Here is a 23,624-nt window from a genome sequence, read left to right as displayed (position 1 = left end):
AAAGTAATCTGCATATAGCACTGTTGTTGTCTTATAATAATGATAGTATTTGTTAAGCGCATGTGGGACAGGGACTGTGTCCAACCTGACTAGTTTGAATCTAGGATAATCAGTGCCATAAAAAAAAAGTAAACCAAAGTCCTTGAACCCTTGAACTACAGAGCTGGAAGAGAGCTCCAGAGCCCATCTTAGTCAGCTCTACCATAATACTGGGCAATATTATGCCTTAATCAACCTAGATTGGTCTCTCCTTATAAAGTTTTCCAGGTAAAGACATTCCACAGCAGTCCCCCATAACTCATTCCAAGGTGGCACCCACTTTGTCCTCAAAGGTTCTTCTTTTTCTCTGCCCTGAATCCCTCCTGCTTTACAAGGAGCACATTTCCTTCTGCTCTCCCCCACGTAGAAACAGTGGAGTCTGTCCAACTCTCCAACTATCTGCAGGTAGTTACGACGGCTTAATGCTCAGACGTTGATCCCTCTGGTCTAAATATGAGGAGATGAGCAGGGAACGTGTTTGCTAATTCTTTTGTAGTGTACTCTCCCAAGTGCTTTGCACAGTGCTCTGCACATAGTAAGCACTCAGTAAATGCCATTGTTGATTGATTGAGTTCCTTGCTTACATTAGCAAGACCTATGTCATGAAAAAAATAATAATAGTAATGGTGGTGTTTGTTAAGTGCTTACTATGTGCCATACACTGTTCTAAGCGCAGGGGTAGATACCAGATAATCAGATTGTCCCACGTGCGGCTCCCAGTCTTCATCCCCATTTTAGGGATGAGGTAACAGGCACAGAGAAGTTAGGTGACTTGTCCAAGGTCACACAGCAGGCAAGTGGCAAAGTCAGGATTAGAACCCACGACACCTGAATCCCAAGCCTGGGCTCTTTCCACTAAGCCATGCTGCTCTGATCATTATTATTATTATTAAGTGGAGGAGGAGAGATTAGAACGCAGGTCCTTCTGACTCTCAGACTCTGGGTCCTTCCACTATGCCGTGCTGCTTCTGCTTATATTGTGCACTTGCGAGAGGGGAGAATCAGTGACTACCTCCAGAGGAATGGACCAACTCTTTCCATCTTGATGTCTTAGACAGAGACAGACCCGAGGAGCTTGGTCCCCCGCTCCAAGTGTCCCATGGTAGGAAGCATCGTTTAAGGCACAGCCTGCTTCTCCTAGGGTTGAAGGAGCATTGGATTCCAAGTTCCCTGATCAGGTTTTGAGACGCCACTGTTTCCGGCCTTCAGAGACCTTGAGAAGTGTACGCTCTGTCATTTAGGAAAGCTCTGATCTCATTAGAGAGTTTCTGAAGACTGCACAATTTCAACCTTCAAGGAAAACCCCTGAGGGTTGACACAGTTATGACAGCTGAACTAATCCAGTTGCCGTCAGGCCCCTCTGGAAAGTCTGATTCTTCCTGGTTTAGGTGATCCTTTTCTCTTCTCGTTTTTGGTGTTCTCTATCATACTTCCTCATCAATCAATCAAGAATATCGAGTGCTTACGGTGTGCAGAGCAATCAGTAGATCGATCCGTGGTATTTATTGAACACTCATTATGTGCAGAGCACTATACTAAGTGCTTGGGAGTACATGGTACAACAGAATTAGCAGACTAAGAGCTTGTAAGAGTGCAGTACAACAGGGTTGGTAGACACATTCCCCTGCCAACAAGTCGTCTCTCTAGTCTGCGGGGGAGACAGGCATTAAAATAAATTATAGATTTGTACAAAAGTGCTGCGGTGCTGGGGCCCGGGAGACTGATAAGTGCTTAAATCATATAGATCCAAGTGCGTAGGTGACAGAGAAGGGAGACATCTTTTTTTTTAATGGCATTTATTAAGAGCTTACTATGTGCAAAGCACTGTTCTAAGTGCTGGAGAGGTTACAAGATGATCAGGTTGTCCCACGGGGGGGCTCACAGTCTTCATCCCCATTTTACAGATGAGGTAACTGAGGCACAGAGAAGTTGTGACTTGCCCAAAGTCACACAGCTAATTGGCGGAGCCAGGATTTGAACCCATGACCTCTGACTCCAAAGCCTGTGCTCTTTCCCACTGAGCCATGCTGCTTCTCTTGACACCTGTCCACTTGTTTTGTTTTTTTGTCTGTCTCCCCCTAGACTGAGAGCCCATTGTTGGGTAGGGACCGTCTCTATATGTTGCCAACTTGTACTTCCCAAGCACTTAGTACAGTGCTGTGCACATAGTAAGCGCTCAATAAATACGACTGAATGAATGAATGAATGAATGAATGAGACAGAGTAGGGGAGATTAGGACTTAATCACGGATGGCCTTTTAGAGAAGACAATTTAATAAGTCTGTGAAGATAGGGAGAGTAGTTCTAGACTGTGAGCTCATTGTGGCAGGAATGTGTCTTTTGCTATACTGTACTCTTCCAAGCTCTTAGTACAGTGCTCTGCACACAGTAAGGGCTCAATAAATATGACTGAATAAATGAATGAAGGGCCTGTCATATATGGACAGGAAGGGAGTGGCAGGCCAGGACAAGGTCTCCTGTATATATGTATATATGTTTGTACATATTTATTACTCTATTTATTTTACTTGTACATATCTATTCTATTTATTTTATTTTGTTAGTATGTTTGGTTTTGTTCTCTGTCTCCCCCTTTTAGACTGTGAGCCCAATGTTGGGTAGGGACTGTCTCTGTATGTTGCCAATTTGTACTTCCCAAGCGCTTAGTACAGTGCTCTGCACATAGTAAGGGCTCAATAAATACGATTGATGATGATGAAGGTCTCGGCGGCGAGGTAGATGAGGTGGGGTTACGGTGTGTAGATTGGCATTAGAGGAGGGAAGTGTCAAGGCTGGGTTGTAAGTAGGAAATCAAGGAGATAAGATGCAGTCATCTCCTGGGGCTCTCCCACCCGAGTTCAGCCAGGGGTAGGGCTCTTGGCCCATATTGGGCAGAAGACTCAGTATCTCCCTGCCCCAGCCGACCTTCCGAATGGAGTTCTGACAGCGGAATGGGATGGGGTGGGGAGGAGGGAAACAAGTGGAGACACCGTTTGAAATGTTGTTGCCAAGAGAGCAATGGCTAATGCAGCTAGTTTGTTTACTGATTTTGTTCCCGAAGTCATACAGCTTGTCTGTGAGTCGGATTTCTTTGTTCTTTTTTCATTTCAATTTTTTTTTTATCAACAACAAATGCTGTGAGGGGTCAAGTCATTTATCAGAGCTTTAAAAAATGCAGCAGACATTATTTTGATTTTAAGGTTACTTTTCATGTTAATTAATAGTTCCTTAATCGTGCAGTAGAAGGACTTATTCTCTAGTTAGGATCTAGCCCATTAATTGATTCACCCATATTTTTGAAAAAATGTATGCTTTGGCCAGGCAGGAATGCCTGAAGCAAATGTGTTGTAAACTCAAGTCAAGCATGTTCACCGTGTGATCTTTGACCAAACAACCCTGTGAACATGCGATTCCCCACCTTTCCTAATTCAAAAGAATCAACACTGCTTCTTTGTAAGCGTACTTCTGATATCCCCATACTGAACTGCAGGAATCTTTATCCCCCACCCAACAGAAACTGCTCTGGGAAACATCCCAGAAAGTCAACTTTTAATTTACAAAATGCACAGAAACCATGGCTCCTTCCTCCTTTCTCAGCCCCCTGCCAATTGAAATAGGACCAAACATGACTCCAGGTGGAAAACCAGTGCAGCCTCAGATCCAGAGCTGCTGGGAACTGGGATTGAGATCGTACACTTATTTTCCCTCTGGAAATGAAATAATTATAATGTGTGGCTTCCTCAGGGTGGCATCCTGTGAAATGGCCTCAGGAGACATTGTTTAGCCCAACTCTTCCTCTTTAACATTTATATTTCAAACTGGGAGCATGCAACTTCTTTCCCCATTTCATACATATTCCCCTGAGCAACGAATGTACTCCTCGCAAAATCCCAAAGGAAGTACACCTCAGGGAACACACAATGGCTGCCCAGATAGAACCAAAACCAAGGTGTAAATGATAGTTTGCCAAGTCTCTAACTGAATTTTGATTTGAAAAATTTTATGAAATTCGATCCCCAAACACTTTCGCCAGGTGTACGTCCTGCTATTTACCCTCTGCAGATAGCATCATTTTTAAACTATGAACTTTAATGTCCTAGGCCAACTGTTTTGGCTAGATAATTGATGCTTCTTCCTTCCCATTCCCATCCCTTCATCCCTCCAACCCCCACCCCCAGACCTCAAATTAAAATAGAATCACTTCTTTGTGTTGATTTTGGAATGGTGGCAAGAGAACAAAGGAAGTAATGGGTGTCCGAGGAACTAGAAGACCTATTTTTCTCAGAAAATGATTTTTTCAGTTTAAGCAACAGTTCTATTTTACTGCTTTTCATTTCCAAATGTCAAAAACAATTAGGGTGACTGTTTGAAGACCTGTCTCATGGTCAACGGATGGATGGCAGCAAGTAGACAACCTTGGTAAAAGCAAGGAAAAGTTCTGAAATACTCTAGTAAAAGCAAAACAGAGTGGTTGAGGGAAGGGGAAGGGGTTTTTCTCCCAGAAGGATGACTGTCCACTCAGCTTTCTGTACAGGGCTTTGAACAACAGGGGAGACACCGCCAGACAAAAATGGCAAGAAATACGCTCACCTTGGGTTGGGGCATGGAAGGGGGCTGAGCTAAGAAAGGGAATAGTGGTGGGGAAAGGAGACATGAAGAGGAAGCGAGCAAGAGGAAGAAGGCAAAGGCAGGATGGAGGAAAGGGACGAGGGACAGTCGAGTAAGGAGAAGCGTTCTCTTGCAACCTCAGCCACTTCCTACTTTGCTATTTCCAACCCTGCCACTCTTGCACCTGTCAGAAAAATAGCCCAGGATCCCCTCACCAAACACCATTGCTTCTGTCCAGTCTGTGCCACTGGTTCAGGTGAACTGACCCATCCGTGACTATGTGTCTGCCAGGTTTCTGAGTTGACCCCTGCTGCTATAGCCACCTGGCAAGATCTCAGAGGACCTGGCTTCTAATCCCGGGCAAGTCACTTCACTTCTCTTGGTCTCAGTTACCTCATCCCTAAAGTGGGGATTAAGACTGTGAGCCCTGTGAGGGACAGGGACTGTGTCCAACCTGATTATCTTGCTTAGCACAGTGCCTGACACAGAGTAAGCACTCAAGAAAATGCCGTAAAAAAAATCTTCCAGATTGCAGTGTAAGCTTCTCGTGGGCAGGAAACAGGTCACTTCTTAATCGTGTGCTTGGTACAGTGCGCCATACCCAATGGGGGCTCTAAAAAAGCTGTAATTACTGCTGCTGCTACTATTACTACTATTCATTCTTTCAGTTGCATTTATTGAGCACTTACTGTGTGCAAAGCACTGTACTAAGTGCTTGGGAGAGTATGATACAACAACAGACACACTTCCTGCCCACAAGGAGCTCACTGCATCTATTACTACTACTATTACTACTTCTATCAATACTATAATCTGGGCCCAAACAAACAAACCTAGTGCTCATCAGGCATATTGTATCCATATCCATGTGACCAAGCTGTCACCCCCAGATCCACATGCCGGGACCAGATAGACCCCAACAATTCGCTCGTGCCCAAACTGGGATAACTGGTTCCCTTAGTCCAGAGCAAATGGAAATCCTTTCTTCTTCCTCCTCTTCCAGCCTTGCTGAGGGCCTGTCGTCCAGTCAATTCTCTGTTAATCAGTGATATTTAGTAGGTGCTTACTGTGTTTGGAACACTGTATTAAGCACTTTGGGAAAGTATAATACTTTGGTAGAAGTGATCCCTGCCCATAAAGAGTTTATAGTCTAGGGTGGGAGACAGGCATTAAAATAAAGTATAGCTAGAGGAAATGCAGAAGTATATGTACATAGATGCCATAAAGCTGACAGTGGGATGAATATTAATAATAGTAATAATAATAATGATGATATTTGATAAGCACTTACTATGTGCCAAGCACTGTTGGGCTTAATGGGCAAAGGTGGAGAAGAAGCGTAGAGCACAGGCTTTGGAGTCAGAGGTCATGGGTTCAAACCCCGGCTCTACCACTTGTCAGCTATGTGACTTTGGGTAAGTCACTTAACTTCCCTGTGCCTCAGTTCCCTCATCTGTAAAATGGGGATGAAGATTGTGAGCCCCCGTGGGACAACCTGATCACCTTGTAACCTCCCCAGCGCTTGGAACAGTGCTTTGCACATTGTAAGTGCTTAATAAATGCCATCATTATTATTATTATTATTATCCAAATGAATAGACGATGCAGAGGGGAAGGCCAGGTAGGAGAAATGATGGCTTAGTCAGTGAAGTCCTCAATCAGTAGTATTAGAGTGCTTACTATGTCCAGTGCACTGTACTAAGTGCTTGGGAGAGAACAACAGATATGGTTTTAGCAGGGCTTTGAAGATGGGGAAAGTGGTGGGCTGTTGGATATAAAGGGGGAGGGAGTTCCAGGCCAGAGGGAGGATGTGGGCAAGGGGTTGGCAGTGAGACAAATGAAATTAAGATGGGGAGTAGGTTAGCAGTACTGGAGGCAAGTGTGTTGCTGGGTTGTAGTAGAAAAGCGAAGTAAGGTTGGTGGGGGAGAGCTGATTGCCTGCTTGATAGATACCCCACCATCCACACACTTTTCTAATTCCAAAATGCGTTATATTTGAGGAGAGCTAAAAATGTCAACTAAATATTGATGTACACTGAGAAACTATTGCAAAAAATTGGAGATCTGAGATAGAAGAAAATACACAAAAGGCTCCTGTAGCCTAGAAGTCTATTTCAAAGTTGGGCTGTAGCACTCTGTTGGCTCCCTTTTACCCCAAGAAAATGACTAGTTTGAGAACAGCTGCATGAGTCTGGATGAAAACCATTTGTACAGTTCTAAACAGCCAGGTTTTGTTCTGATGAAACTGGCCATATTTCTCTTGAAAATGGCTTGCTGGTATGAAAAAAAAATGGCATTTGTTAAGCGCTTACTATGTGCAAAGCACTGTTCTAAGCACTGGGGGGGATACAAGGTGATCAGGTTGTCCCTCGTGGGGCTCACAGGCTTAATCCCCATTTTACGGATGAGGTAACTGAGGCTCAGAGAATAATAATAATAATAATAATGGCATTTATTAAGCGCTTACTATGTGCAGAGCACTGTTCTAAGCACTGGGGAATTTACAAGGTGATCAGGTTGTCCTCCGTGGGGCTCACAGTGTTAATCCCCATTTTACAGATGAGGTAACTGAGGCCCAGAGAAGTTAAGTGACTTGTCCAAGGTCACACAGCAATCATGTGGCGGAGCCGGGATTAGAACCCATGACCTCTGACTCCGAAGTCCGTGTTCTTTCCACTGAGCCACGCTGCTTCTCTTAACCCTCCTTGACTCCTTTATTTTCTATTCTTAACAGTCCCTGTCATTATCGATCAAACAGTCGATCAGTGGTATTTACTGAGCCCTTGCTGTGTACAGAACACTGTGCTAGGTGCTCGGGAGAGTACAGTGAGCTTACAATCTAGAAGGAACTTACGTAGTTCTCTCGCCTCTCGTAGAAATATGGAATTATTTCTACTGTACCGAGCTGAGGGGTTGGGACAGGTTGCTCCTTTCTGAACTGTGAGCCCACTGTTGGGTAGGGACTGTCTCTATATGTTGCCAACTTGTACTTCCCAAGCGCTTAGTACAGTGCTCTGCACACAGTAAGCGCTCAATAAATATGATTGATTGATTGATTGATTGATTGAACTGTTGGACAGAGACTCGAAATGCAGTTAGCCAGAGTTCATTCCTTTGCCCTCATTACCGGTCTCGTAGGTAATGGAAGAATCATGGACAGATGTCCAGAAAGGATGCCAATGAACTAACCCTCCACTATTTATAACCTCCCTTAAAGGGACCAAATCTGTATTTGGTGACAGCCAAGAAATGCACCATCTTTCCAAATATACAGTTATATATTTGCATAATACATACAGATGTTTTTTCATCCTCTATCCATTATAAATTTTTTGCATTTACAAGTATATCTACAATGCAATGTTCACCTCTTCTTGCTCATTCTTTAAATGTCTCTGCGAGTGTATTTCACAGCCTTCCAAACCACAATTTCCTCTGTTTCTCCTTTATGTTCTGCTATTATGCTACAGAAGACCCCCTGGGTTCAAGTCTAATATTTCATTTCTGTTTTCATTTGTGGCTCTTCATATTTTCTGACCTCGTAATGGGGCGCTTCAATAACAGTTCTGACAGAAGATAGAAAGTCCGTTTCATTCCTTGATTAAATGTATTGAATGCCAATGCCGAAATAAAGGCAGATCCCAGTAGAAAACAGAAGTGAAATGAAAGTCCTCTGTAGCCTATACCATGGAAATTGGATTTTTAAATTTTTTTTAAAAATCACATGCAAAGGTAGGTGCTGTCAGACTTGGTTCAGAGAGCTCAGTCCAAGTTTATGCCTGTTCATATGCTACGTGAGATTCCAGCAAGCTATCCTGCGGCTTCCTGAGCTGAGAGAAAAGATTGGAAACGAATGGCAGGGTAAAAACATTTTGTATTTTCACAGTATGTTGGCACCAAGCTCTTTAGGTACAGATGTTTTTATAATTGTGATTCACTGAGAAAACTTAGTATTCAATAAACTTCAACAGCATAATCGTCCCTCCAGTAAAATTAAAATTAGGATGAATGATCATTTCCATTTATTAGAACATGCACTGTGCATGTTTATGCCATTGCATTTGTGTTCATAATCACTCTGAAATGGAATGGCACTCTCATTTTACTTGAGATTCTAAAGTTTCTGTTCACTCCTCACCCTACAGACTTTAACCTGGAAACTGAAAGAGATGAGGCAACATGCTTTTTTTTTTTTAATGGTATTTGTTAATCAATAGTATTCATTGAGCACTTTGTGCAGAGCACTGTACTAAGTGCTTGGGAGAGTACAATGAAACAATATAACAGATACATTCCATGCCCAAACTGACCTTACAGCTTACAGGGGGAGATAGATATTAATATAAATAAAGAAATAACGGATATGTAGAAAAGTGCTGTACATGATTTTCATGTTATCTCCTGCTTGTTGCTCTTCTGATATCTCTTCTTGTCTTCCTCTACTTTTCCTTTCCCTTGGGTTCTACACCCTCCTTTCCCTTTCATCCATGTTTTCCAGCTTCCCACAGCCTCCTTTTCTTCCCCCCTCCTTTCCCTTCATCCATGTTTTCCAGCTTCCCACAGACTCCTTCTCTTCTCCCTGCATCCCCTCTTTCCCATCATCTCTTCATGCCTCTCCTGAGCCCTCTTTCTCTGTTCGGCCACGATGATTTTTGATTCTACTTTTCCTGCCTTTCCGATAATGTTTGTTTTTTTACCTTTCTCTTCGCCCTTCATTTCTGCTTGGAGGGGTCCTAGCAAGAAGGAGAGGAGGGGGCAGGAGTTTAAGAAGATCCAAAGGAATACTGTGTGCAACCAGATTAAGCTTTTATTTACCCCAGTTCTTAGAGCAGTGTCTGGCTAACAGTAAATGCTTAACAAATACCATTGGAAAAAAAAGTTGTTCTATGCAAAGAACACAGAAATGAATGGGAAATGAAAGCCTTGTCCATTTCTGCCCAGGTTTGCAGTGTCTCCTTGTAGAAATCATCCCATTAGCCTCACCCAACCTGCCCCACTGCCCCCAGAAATGGAGGCCACTACTGCAATGTGCACCCATCTCTCTGAGTCTGAAGGAATAAGGAACAAAGCCAGGGCCAGAAGCTTGAATTCTTTTCTTAAAAAGGGCACTTATTCGCTAAATACCCTAGTCCCACCCAGACCTGAGACTGGATGGAACGATCTCCGTCTATGTCCCTTCCCCTGTTCCTCTCTGCACGGCACACATGGAGTTTCTGCAGGCATTCCCCAACTCCTTGGCTATATAGTGGGCGATTCTGCAGGTGTGCCTGCTAACAGCCTCCCACTTAACTGCTCAGGGTACTCAATTTGGCTGTGGTTTCTCTGCTGTGAAGTTTACCCTAAGGTCCAGGACTGCTTCAGGAGGCCTGAAGACTGAGCTTGTTGTGGGCAGGGAATGTGTCTATTATTATATTTTACTCCCCAAGCATTTGTACAGTGCTCTGCACATAGTAAATGCTCAATAAGCATGATTGAATGAATAAATGAAGCCACTTAGTGCCTCTGTGCTGGGATGCCAGCCACTATGTGGATGGGGGTGGTGATCAGCCTCTCATTTTAAAGCTCTTGCCACCTTCCAGCCTGCCCAGCTGGCTCTGACTTTCCAAGGGCCCCCACCCTGGCAAGCTTCCTAAATGAATATAAAGAGTAGACACATTCATACCCGAAGACTTCCGTACGCCGCAGCACGTTTCCAAGAAGCTAGCAATCAATCAGTGGTATCTACTGAGTGCTTACTATGCACAGAGCCCTATACTAAGCACTTGCACGAGTTACAATACAACAGAAGTAACAGAAATGTTCGCTGCCCATTACAAGCTAAGATTGAGAGCAAACATCAAGCTAGTCATGAGCTAATACCCAAAGCTCAACCTAAACAAAGTGATCGGGGCCATGGAAAGAAAAATGGAGTCTGACTCAGACGGTATTAGCATTTGGGCAGTAAATGAAGCATAACATTCTTGCACTCCGGTGCAGTGAGCTGAGTGTTTTGTCTGTGGTTTCTCTCCCCAAACCAAGCTGTAGATCAGTTCACAAAGGGCTCATTGGAACAAACTGAAATCAAGATTAAAATCACCACTGCAGGTCTTCTAAGATGGAAATAAAATGACACTTGGGAATTCAATCCCGAAAGCCATCAAGTCCATGGTGTTCAACGAAACAATTTTAGAAGCCGGAAATAAGTCAGACATGAAAAATTGGGAGATGGGAATCAAACACTGATGGGGGGCACTTGAAAAGTACCTAATAGATTTGAAAAAGTTTTTTTCCTATCTCATGGCCTGGGGAAAGGATGGGAAAGATTCCTCAAGGAAAAAGTTATCAAGCTCCTTCATATTATTATTATTATTATCAATAACAATAACAGTAATGTTTTTAAGCATTTACCATGTGTCAAGCACTATGCTAAACATTGAATAAGATACAGGATAATCAGGACACACATGAGGCTCACAGTCTTAGTAGGAGAGAGAGAACAAGTTTTGAATCCCCATTTTGCAGATGAGGGAATTGAGACACAGAGAACAACAACAATAATAATAATAATAATAATAATAATAATAATAATAGAATTTGTTAAGTGTTTACTATGTGCCAAGCACTGTTCTATGCATTGGGGTAGATATAAGGTAATCAGGTTGTCCCACGTGGGTCTCACAGTCTTCTTCCCCATTTTACAGGTGAGTCAACTGAGGCACAAAGAAGTTAAGTTGCTTGCCCAAGGTCACACAGAACGTAAATGGTGGAGTCAGAATAAATCCTTTGACTCCCAGGCTTGTGCTCTTTCCACAAGGCCTTGCTGCTTCTCCTGTTCCCTACAATCTCTTCACCATCCCTTTTTCCTGTCCACTCCTTGTTCAAGAACAATAACTGTGGCATTTATTAAAGGCTTACTATCTGCTAAATGCTGGGGTAGATACACGGTGAGGAGAGCAGACACAGTTCCTGTCCCACACTGGACTCTCAATCTGTTTTATCCCCATTTTACAGATGAGAGAACTGAGGCCCAGAAAGTTTAAATGATTTACCCAAGGTCACCCAGCAGCCCAGTGGCAGAGCTGGGCAAATACCCAGGTCTCCTGAGTCCCAGTCCTGTGCTTTTTCCAAGAGACCATGTTGCATTCAGTAAAAATTCAATTCACTTACTTAAATGCTTGAATTCCAGATTAATGAGTATGAAGCATTAATGTCATATTTGTCCCCAAACAATTTTTTGCCCTCAGCATTCTCTTACACAGATTACCTGGATCTGCAGATACTTATATTGACTGTACCTGGGTGTGTGTGTCTAACTAAACTAGGCATTTTTGAGAGCAGCGTGGGGTGTCATCCTTTTATTTCCCTAGTGCCCATGGAGGTTTGTAGTACTTACTAAGTGTTGCCTATTGCAGAATTTAAGAACATATAACTTTGTAATCCTGAGGAATTATCGGTACCCATTGTATTTGAGATTTAGGCTACCCACAGAGTTGCCATCTATTTTTGCAGATGTACTGGTCTGTGACCTGTCTTCTCTATTCCTGTGTCCTCATGATGAATATGGCCTTTTTGTTTTCTGTGTTCTTCTCACCCTAAGTTTCTCATCAGTTTAACCTCTTTAGCCTTTCTGGAGTGATATGCATCCTTGGGGTCACTCATTCACTTATTCAAATGTATTTATTGAGCACTTACTGTGAGCAAAGCACTTTACTAAGTGCTTGGGAGCGTACAATATAACAACAGACAGGCATATTCCTGCCCACAGTGAGCTCACAGTCTAGAGGGGGAGACAGACATTCACATAAATAAATAAATTGATAAATAAATTACAGCTATATACAGATATATACGTATGTGCTGTGGGGATGGGAGGGAGGACGAATGAAGGAGATAGTAAGAGTGGTGCAGAAGGGAGCAGGAGACGTGAGGAGAGCTTAGGGAAGTGCTTAGTACAGTGCTCTGCACATAGTAAGTGCTCAATAAATACGATTGAATGAATGAACGAATGGTGGAGGTGTCTTCAATAAGGTTTTGAAGTGGGGGAGAGAATCAGCGTGGCTTAGTGGAAAGAGCTGGGGCTTGGAAGTCAGAGGTCAAGGGTTAAAAAATCCCGACTCCACTACTTGTCAGCTGTGTGACTTTGGGCAAGTCACTTCACTGCTCTGTGCCTCAGTTCCCTCATCTTTAAAAGGGGGATGAAAACTGTGAGGCCCACGTGGGACAACCTGATCACCTTTTTTCTATCCTGGCACTTAGAACAGTGCTTGACACATAGTGAGCGCTTAACAAATGTCACCATCATCATCATCAATTGTCTGATATGAGGAGGGGTCATATTCTATATTAATTGGGACTCATCATGGAAAAGCCAGGTTCTTCCTGGGGGTATGTGTGTTCTGGGCAAACTTTGAAAAGCTGTGTAGACAGAGTCTTCTAGAAACCATGGATCTGGTGGTGCGCCCATTGCTTCCTTCCTCCAGCCTCTCAGGAATTGATCTGGTTTCTGTCTTTGCCACTTTGCCCCAGTGTGAGGTCCCTTTGCTCTAGCTGAGTTAGGGGAAAACAGTCCAGAGGGCATCAAAACTAAACTAAGTATTTAGACTTCTATTTTGTCATCTCTCCTTTCACTATGTTCTCTTTTGGATAGAGTCTTAGAGGGATTCTGTGGAAGACAACTGAACTCAGGCAGTTTTGCAATGGGTTCAGTTCAGTAGCACTTTTTTTAACTTTTTTTTTTAATGTGAATTGCTAAGCGCTTACTATATGCCAGGAACTGTTCTAAATACAAGGTAGGTGAAAGGTTGGACACAGTCCATGTCTCACAAGGGGCTCACGGTATTAATCCCTATTTTACAAATGAGGCAACTGAGGCACAGAGAGGTTAAGAGATTTTCCCAAGGTCACATAGCAGACTGGGATTGGAACCCAGGTCCTTTTGACTGCCAGGCTCATGCTCTATCCATTAGGCCACATGACTTTTCAATCTCTATCGGTTATAGTAAGAAGAACACTGTTATCAGACGGGAGTTGCTGAGAGTCTTCTAGGCAGGAAAACCTGAATTTTTGCCTTTCCTAACTGGTCTGGCTTTCTTCTTTGAAAAGCACAGCTCTTCAGTGGGATGCAACAACTCTAGGGAGGGATCAGATTATGGGGATTCTGCCCAAGCCCTTGGGTTGTGCGAGAAACAATAACTCTACTGTGAAATGATGACCATGAAAGAGAAGGAAGGGCTCAAGGGCTCCACAGCCCAATTAGAAAAATTCTGGTAGGGCGTGAGGAGGGAAAAGAGAGGCAGATCTTTTCCTACTGATGGACTCTTCCCTCTGACAATATCCCAAAAGGATTTTTTTGCAGCAGTGAGAATAAATGTAAGGTGTGTTTACTCCTTCCAGGCACCAAAGTTCACAAGGGAAAAAGTTACCACAGAATTAAATGGTGACAGATTGGTCAAGCAAAGATTCAGCAGAAGAATGATTCAGGGCTGATTGGTGAGCAGCAGCAGGAAATTTTACTGTCGCATTAGGATTATTTAGCCTGGAGAGGGGAAGTTCAAGAGTGCCAGTGGAAGCCTTCAGGTACATGAAGGAAGAATATTGATCAGTAAATCAATGGTATTTATTGAGATCTTACTGTGTGCACAGCACAGTATTAAGTGCTTGGGAAAGTACCCCACAATGGAGTCGGTAGAGAAGATTCCTGCCCACAAGGAGTTTACAATCTCTAAGGTGAGACAGACATGAAAATAAAGTACAAATAGGGGATAAGGCTGTGCACATAAGTGCTATGGGCGTGGTGAGTAAGTTCTTAAGTGTTACAAAACTCTGTGCATAGGTGATGCAAAGGGAGGACAGGTATTGGAAATGAGGGCTTAGTCAAGGTCTTTTAGAAGAGATGTGATTTTTAGGAGGGTTTTGAAGCGGGGGACTGTCAGATGTTATAATAATAATAATAACAATAACTGTGGTATTTGTTAAGTGCTTACCTTGTGCCAAGCACTGTGCAAATCGCTGGGGTGGATACAAGCAAATCGGTTGGACATATTCCCTGTCCCACGTGGGGCTCCCAGTCTCAATCCCCATTTTACAGATGAGGTAGCTGAGGCCCAGAGAAGTTGACTTGCCCGAGGTCACGCTGCAGACAAGTGACAGGGCTGGGATATGAAGTGGGAGGGAGTTCCAGGCTAGGGGGAGAAAATGGACTGGAATTAAACCCGGAGATATTTGGGTAGCATTTAAATAATATCCTGACTCCAAGGGTTGTAAAACTCTGCAAACTCTGGAAGGAGGCACTAAAGGATGTGATGGTGGATTTCCATTTGGTAGATCTAGAAAAATAAAAGAAAAGCATATTCATATATGGTATGTATATTCATTTACCTTTCTGAATTCAGGGGGTTGCACCAGATGACTGCTTGATATTACTAAGCTCCTTGCGAGGAGAGAATGGGTCTACTTATTGTTATATTGTACTCTCCAAAGCACTTAGTACAGTGCTTTGCACACAGTAAGTGCTCAATGAATAAAATTGAAAGAATGAAATTCCATTTTCAGGATCTTGTGAGTAGCTCTGAACTAGAGGTGACGTCAGTGAACCACCAATTTTATTCTAAAAAGTGACTAGGGCACTGGGAACTAACTCTAGGAGAGATTTATGAGGATTTCTATAAAAAAGGAAAATCTTTTGAAGACACTGTAGCTTTTACTGATAAAAACCATTCATAAAGAATGAAAACTAGAACCGTAAAATCAGTCATGGAGAGCATTGCTGCCCTCTTGTGCCTCAAAACTAAAACGAAACCCTAAATTCATAAAGTAAAATCCACGCTCAACACCAGAATTCATTGGAATTTTGGATTCTAAAATACCTCAGAAAGACTCCCCATTTTTAAGGACTGTATAATGGCAACCCAGTGTATCGCAGGAAGTTGAAGACATTTTCAAATCCTTTACGTACAGCTGATAGGTGAACATTTCCATCATAGAGCTTTCACCTGGAATACAATTTCAGAAATGTCACTTTGTAAAATTCATTAAATAATGGACACGTTTGGGTTCGAAAGATTATCCTTCCTCATTAGTTAAAACTGATGCAAAATTGGAATGGTAGTGGGGTGGAGGCATGTCAGCACCGGTACCTGGAAGTTATTTTGTAGGCAAGGTCTTTCTTTTATCCCTTCCAATACCGAGGACAGCAACAGAGACAGCCTGAACTGGGGAGGCGGGCGGAATCTGGAAGCAAATAGATTACCAGCAAGGAGACTGTTTCAGCAGTATGGCCAAAAAGTAATTCATTCAATCGTATTTATTGAGCACTTACTGTGTGCAGAGCACTGTACTAAACGTTTGGGAAGTACAAGTTGGCAACATGTAGAGATGGTCCCTACCCAACAGCGGGCTCACAGTCTGGAAGGGGGAAATGGTAGGGGAGAGGGAAAGGACAGACCAGAGAGATACTATAGAGGAAGCACTGGTGGGATTTTAGACACAAATTGAATGTAGGAAGTAAATGACAGAGAAGTAAAAGGTGACAAATGCTGTAAGCTTGGGGGAATGGGTGACAGAGATGAGAAAGGTAGGAAGAGATAATTTAGAAGGGAAGATTAGGAGTTCCATTGGGACACCTTGACTCTTTAAAGTCCCAGCAGGTAATTCAGATAGAGATGCTGGATGATAGGAAGTGAAACAAGATTGTAAAACCCATGAGAGGACACAGATGGACATGTCAATTATAAGAGGTATTAGCATAGAGGTGGCAGTTAAAACAATCCTTATTGGATGAGCTCGCAGAGATAATATAAAAGGAGAAAAAAAGAGTGGTCAGAGAGATAAAATGAGATCTGCGAGGAACTGGATTGATAAAACCAAGGCTGGAGTGATATAGGAGGAGAGGGATGGTCAACAGTGTAAAGACAGCTGAGAGGTCAAGGAAATTAGGAAAGGAAAAACACCATTAGATTATGCAAGGAGGTCATTAGAGGCCTTAATTGTGTGGCCTCAGATGAATGAAGAAGATGAAGTCCAATTATTACATGATATCACAGAAAGAGTAGGAGATAGGTGTAGACAATCTATTCAAGTTCAGACATAATTGGCCTAAGGGAAATGGGACAATAGATGCAGGGATTTGCGAGGTAACTTTTTAGCATGGGAGAAATGTGGGCCTGGGGGAAGGAGCCAGGAGAATGATAGAAGAATGTAAATAAGAGAGGAGAGAAAGCAATTTTAAGATGTGTACTCCTGAGATGGAGAAAGTGGGTTTAGTCAGGAGGATGGTTTGTCCTCGAGAATGTAAACTCATGTGGAAACAGAATGTGTCTGCCAACTCTGTTGTATTGTACTCTCCCAAGCTTTTAATACAGCATTCTGCACCCAGAAAGTGCTCAATAAATGCAACTGATTGATTGAAGGGCCCTTGGGAAATTTATTTTCAGGGACCTCTCTTATTGAAGGGTTTGCAAAGCTATTGTGAGTTTGGAGTGGTACCTTGAGCTCATCATTCTGGACCTCCCCCCTCCGCCCTAACGGTTTCAACAGAGATAGTCTTCCTGGAGTCCTTCCCTGGGCCTTTAACTTTGATGGACTTGCCTTTTCCCTTTTCAATTCTGACAAATCAGGGCCTAGTGTTAGCAGTGACTGTTGGATAAAAATATAATACGGTAATGAATGCATGCATTTATGAAGCGCTTCTGTTTTCCAATGTGCTTGAGCAAAGTCAATTCCTGACAATTATTTGAATATATTAAAATACCATTAAGAGCTGATGAGAGACAGGTATATGCTCGAGCCCAAAATTATCTCCCCTATCAAGCATTTAGCGTCTATGAAGCTGTAGATTAACTGCTAAGAATATGTGGCTATTGATCATCCCCCTGAGGGCTCTCCAACTGCCTTCAAACACTCCAAGTGTGGGAGAGAATATCTGTAGGAGGTCAGGGGAGGTGGCGTTATGGGCTGCATTTGGGGGTTTTCATTGGTCTGTGGCTGAACAGGTTTATTACTATGCTCTTCTAACAGTTTTCAGAGGCTCCCATAATTCTAACCCTCTTATCCTAATGCTGCCAAGAAATGATTTCATTTAATCAAGAAGAAACAGCGAGGAGCTTTAATCACGAGAAGCAGCATGGCTCACTACAAAGAGCACGGCTTGGGAGTCAGAGGTCATGGGTTCAAATCCCAGCTCTGCCAATTGTCAGCTGTGTGACTTTGGGCAAGTCACTTAACTTCTCTGTGCTTCAGTTACCTCATCTGGAAAATGGGGATTAAATCTGTGAGCCCCACGAGGGACAACCTGATCACCTTGTAACCTCCCCAGCGCTTAGAACAGTGCTTTGCACATAGTAAGCGCTTAATAAATGCCATCATTATTATTATTATTATTCTCTGGGCCTCAGTTACCTCATCTGTAAAATGGGGATTAAGAGTGTGAGCCCCACATGGGACAACCTGATGACGTTGTATCCTCCCCAGTGCTGAGAACAGTGCTTTGCACATAGTAAGTGCTTAACAAATGCCATCATTATTATTTAACAACTAAAATTCTCCTTGCTTATTGTCGGCATAGATTTTTCTTCCATTGCAGACTTCTTCCTACTCTCCAAAAGACATTTGTGATTGCAATATTTTGATCAAGGATGTGGAGGAGGATATTGATTTTTCTTATTAGGTGAAAAGACATTTGTGATTGCAATATTTTGATCAAGGATGTGGAGGAGGATATTGATTTTTCTTATTAGGTGATAAAAATGCAACAAAACACTTACATCCGATCAGATTAGTTTCCATGTGTTCTTAGGCTTGGAATTGAACCCAGTTAGACTTGGCTATTGCTCAATACTGGTAGGGGAAAGGATAGAACATCTGCTCTTTAAGCCCTACCTCTGATCTCCCTATTGGATTTGCTTTATACAGGGCCACAAAAAAAAGGATATATTTTTCTTCTCTCCAATCCAACTACCAAGTTATTTTGACAGGAATATAGAGGCATCAACATGAGTCTGTGAGCTCGTTACGGGCAGGGAACGAGTTTCTGCTACATCTAATGTACTTCCCCAAGCGCTTAGCATCTTGAGTAAGCATTCAATACCACTGATTGATGAATTGATCAACATTGCATCATTTTCTTTTAAATTGCAGTTAAGGCTTACGATTCTGAACAAAAAATGCTATGAAAATTCAGGTGGGGAAACTATTTGCTCATATTGCCTCTCTGCAACTTTCTTTAGGAATGTCCCAGTGGAATTGTTAATGAGGAAACCTTCAAAGAGATTTACTCCCAGTTCTTTCCCCAGGGAGGTAAGTACCAACTTAGAAATGTTAAGAAACTCTGAATTACGGTTGCGATTTGCAGGTCGGTTTAAATCTTTAGCGCTATGGTTTATTGAAAGGGATGCATTAGGTGTTGAACAGAATTCACCATGAAAATGCATAAAGCTTTTGGTCTTGTTCTGCTAGATTGTCAGATATCCAGTTGCTAAACTCTAACTATGAATGATGTGAAGCTTTAAATTTTGCTTTCTTTGTTTTACATATACTGGAATTTTTCTATTCTTTATTATGACTACTCTACAAGAATTCCCAAAATAAAACTAATCCATTCTTGACTTGGAGGCTTAGAGAAAGGATGAAGACAATGAAATTAGTCCAACAGAAAGATATTTTCCAAATATTGGGATTTTTTTTTTCCTTAGGCTCTTCTAGTTCTAATTCTAACAGGGGCCATGTCTAAACCAGGAAAGGGAAAGAATTCTAGGAAACTACTCAGATAATTCAAGAAACAATCAAAAAATCCTCAGGTATCTGGGTTTTTCAGGAGGCAGCATCATTTTGCTCAATTTACAAATAATTACAGTCAGAAGTTTTTTTTATCCAGCATTTTGTCAACCAGAAAACTTTAAAACCCAGCGTTTCTTGTATTTCCCAGTACGATAGCAATCTTGGCTAAGGGGGTAAGAAATGAGACAGGGACAAAGCTTACCTGTCCTGGTCAGTCAGTCAATCGGATTTATTGAGCACTTACTATGTGCAGAGCACTGTACTAAGAGCTTGGGAGAGTACATATAAACAGACACATTCCCTGCACACAACGAGTTTACAGTTTAGAGGAGGAGGCAGACATTAATATAAATAAATGACAGATATGCACAGAAGTGCTGTGGGGCTGGGAGGGATTGATGAATAAAGGGGGCACATCAGGACGAGGCAGAAGGGAGTGGGAGAAGAGGAAAAGTGAACCCAGACGGAACAACAATAAACTACTTTACCTCCAGAACAACCCTTTTTGAGGTAATGAATGAATAGGAGTTTCTGGTGAAAGCTCGTACATCTGGCTGTAGCAGAAACATTTACTTATTCCAATACGTCCCCAGCAAGGAGTATTAATAATAATGGCATTTATTAAGCACTTACTATGTGCAAAGCACTGTTCTAAGCGCTGGGGAGGTTACCAGGTAATGAGGTTGTCCCACTGCGGGGCTCACAGTCTTCATTCCCACTTTACAGCTGAGGTAACAGAGGCCCAGAGAAGTTAAGTGACTTGCCCAAAGTCACACAGCTGACAAGTGTCGGAGCTGGGATTTGAACCCACGACCTCTGACTCCAAAGATTACAGATTACAGCATAGATTACATCACAGATTACATAGATTACATCACACTTCTCTGGGCCTCAGTTCCCTCATCTGTAAAATGGGGATTAAGACTGTGAGCCACCCCCCACCGTGGGACAATCTGATCTCCTTGTAACCTCCCCAGCGTTTAGAACAGTGCTTTGCACATAGTAAGCACTTAATAAATGCCATTATTATTATAAAGCTCCCCCAGCTCCAGGCTTGTGCGGAGCAGGCCAGCAATCACTAATCTTATTAGCAAAAATAGTCCCTGCCCGGAACCTACATAGCTTACCTAGACCCCACATTTCGCTCCTCCAATGTCAGGTTATCACTGTACCGCTATCTCGTCGATCTCGCACCCAGATCCTGCCTCTAACCTGGAACTCTCCCCCTCCTTCAAAGCCTTATCAAGGTACATCTCCTCCAAGAGGCCTTCCTTGACTAAGCCCTTATTTCCTCTTCTCCCACTCCCTTCCGTGTCACCCATCCCTCAGCCCCACAGCACTTATGTACATACCTATAATTTATTTCAATCCATGTCCATCTCCCCCTCGGACTGTAAGCTTGCTGTGGACAGGGAAGGTGTCTCCCACCTTTGTTATATAGTAATAATAATAATAATGGCATTTGTTAAGCACTTACTATGTGCAAAGCACTGTTCTAAGTGCCGGGGAGATACAAGGTGATCAGGTTGTCCCGCGTGGGGCTCACAGTCATCATCCCCATTTTACAGATGAGGTAACTGAGGCTCTGAGAAGGAGCGTGGCTCAGTGGAAAGAGCCCAGGCTTTGGAGTCAGAGGTCATGGGTTCGCATCCCGGCTCCGCCACTTGTCAGCTGTGTGACTTTGGGCAAGTCACTTAACTTCTCTGCGCCTCAGTTACCTCATCTGTAAAATGGGGATTAAGACTGTGAGCCCCCCGTGGGACAACCTGATCACCTTGTAACCTCCCCAGCGCTTAGAACAGTGCTTTGCACATAGTAAGTGCTTAATTAATGCTATTGTTATTATTATTATTATTATTATTATTATTATTATTATTATTATTATTATGCGACTTGCCCAAGGTCTCACAGCAGACATGTGACGGAGCAGGGATTCAAACCCACGACCTTTGACTCCAAAGCCCGTGCTCTGTCCACTGAGCCATGCTGCTTCTCTTAGTACTCTCCCAAGCGCTTAGTACAGTGCTCTGCATACAGTACGTACTCAATAAATGTGATTGATTGAGCCAACTGACAGAGGCCAAGCCACCTCTTGGGAGCAGTTCTCCAGAGCCACCTAGATCTTGGTTAACTCTAATTTTTGACAAATGGGCACTTTGGGTTCCCCTAGCATAATAATAATAATAATAATAATAATAATAATAATAATAATAATGGCATTTATTAAGCGCTTACTATGTGCAAAGCACTGTTTAAGCGCTGGGGAGATTACAAGGTGATCAGGTTGTCCCCCGGGGGGCTCACAGTCTTCATTAGTCCCCATTTTTACAGATGAGGTAATGGAGGTACAGAGAAGTTAAGTGACTCTCCCAAAGTCACACAGCTGACAACTGGCAGAGCCAGGATTTGAACCCATGACCTCTGACTCCAAAGCCCAGGCTCTTTCCACTGAGCCATGCTGCTTTCTGATGCCAAGTGCATGCCAAGAAGCACTGGATGACTTCATTCCTCCACTTCCCTTTGGGGGGAAAACATTTTCATAATACACTGTCTTGTACTCTGAGTTTCTAATCTGAGTTGATAGGCAATGGAATGCAAAGTTGCAAAATTCTTAGTGGGGAAAGCAAAGTCTTACCTATCAAGCTACTAGACCACCTCACAAATGTAGTAATCTAATATCCTCATATTTTAGAGCAGAAACCGTATTTTCAATTGTTTCAGTGACATGTTTGGAATGCTAATGACCATTTTGAAGTGGTATTTTGCTTTCCACCTGCAACTAGAAAAATTATTTTAGACTCAGCAACAACTCTATCCATCCTAGCCTCCCTTTCAGGGATCTCCCACTATGATTCATAAACATACATGGAACTAGAATTCCAGTTCAGAGAGGGGAAAAAAAAGCAGTTCTCTACTTCTCTAATTCACTTCAAGAGAGTTAAAACAGATAAATATCCAAGTGCCAGATTACCCAGAGTACAAAGCATTTGCAAGAATCATAGCTTGTACTTTGTTATAAAGTAAGATTGCGGGTTCAAATCATACTTTAGTGAGTGTGATTAAATGATGAAAAAAATGTTTTTGAGTACAGCAATGCCTCTCTTTTGGTAGGTTGGCAAATGCTGCGACAACCTGTAATTTGTGTAGGGGGCTGAGCTGTGAGCATCGGGCTTGTGTGGTGGGAAGGGTAGGAAAAAATGGGACCTTTCTACTCCCCTGCATTGCAGGTAGGCTAAAATCTGCAGGCAACTGAAGATAAATATGAAAAGACTTATGAAATATGAAAAAAGATAATAAACTAAAGATAAATAAATATCCTTAGCTAAAGCTAGGAAAGATAAAGACCCCAGTCAATTTTCACCCTCAGCAAACTGGTTTAAGGCCCCTACCCTCTGCTCTTTTAGACCACTAGCACTGACTTATCTCACCCTCTTATTCTGAACTACCCCTTTATGACCATTTAGTAGATAGCTACAGGGCACAGGATTGGGTTTACCAGATGGTCCACTGGTGGTGGGGAAAAGATTAGACAATTAGCAGAAAGGGTCCCTGGCCACAACCAGCTTCCATATGCAGGACTGAGTTTCTTGGTGAATTTTCTGGCAGCATTAACATAGTACTGGCGTCTGTTTGCAAGGTCTCTTGGTGAATTTTCTGGCAGCATTAACATAGTACTGGCGTCTGTTTGCAAGGTCTCTTGGTGAATTTTCTGGCAGCATTAACATAGTACTGGCGTCTGTTTGCAAGGGCAGTGAACCAATGTCTGATGGGACACGATTCAGTCTGCGGCCACGTTGTGATTGGGGTAGCACGCTACTGAACGTTCCCAGTTAAAATGCAGTCCGCAGTAGAAAGCAGGGGGAGTCCCTGCCCAATTCTCTCCTTTTCCTTCTTGAAAATGATCAGGATGACATTTTTGAAGCCTTTATGGCATCTCCTCCTCATTAGAAATGTTGAGGAAAACCCCTTGCTGAGGAGTAGGCCCTCTCCACTTGTTGATTTTGCAGGCATGTTTTGGTTTTTCAGCTTTGACTAGACAAAGTACCTACTTCCTCAAGAGAAGGGTTGGGTTTTGCACATTTTGGCTGGTTTTGGAGCTACAAAGGATTCCTATTGGTGGAAAGTATGTTCAGGACTTCATCATAGCGATCTAACCGTCTGGGATGGAGTCCCTCTTTTTCTGTGATGGATAGACCATTATGAGTTAGAAATGCTTTTCCATTTGT

At 42.7% G+C, this 23,624-nt stretch overlaps 1 protein-coding gene across 8 annotated transcripts in view; it reads left to right on the top strand.

The window, feature by feature from the left end:
• The window catches only part of KCNIP4 (potassium voltage-gated channel interacting protein 4), a 696,461-nt gene that overhangs the window by 665,313 nt on the left and 7,524 nt on the right, over positions 1-23,624 (top strand). For all 8 annotated transcript variants that reach the window (XM_038752174.1, XM_038752175.1, XM_038752171.1 and 5 more), the window contains one exon: positions 18,849-18,918. In XM_038752174.1, the coding sequence (XP_038608102.1) occupies positions 18,849-18,918 (70 nt within the window). The remainder of the gene's footprint in view (positions 1-18,848; positions 18,919-23,624) is intronic.

Source organism: Tachyglossus aculeatus, chromosome 10, assembly GCF_015852505.1.
Source record: "Tachyglossus aculeatus isolate mTacAcu1 chromosome 10, mTacAcu1.pri, whole genome shotgun sequence".
In the NCBI taxonomy this organism is placed as follows: Eukaryota; Metazoa; Chordata; class Mammalia; order Monotremata; family Tachyglossidae; genus Tachyglossus; species Tachyglossus aculeatus.
Note: the sequence above shows the minus strand (reverse complement) of the source record. Positions and strands in the feature narration are given on the sequence as shown.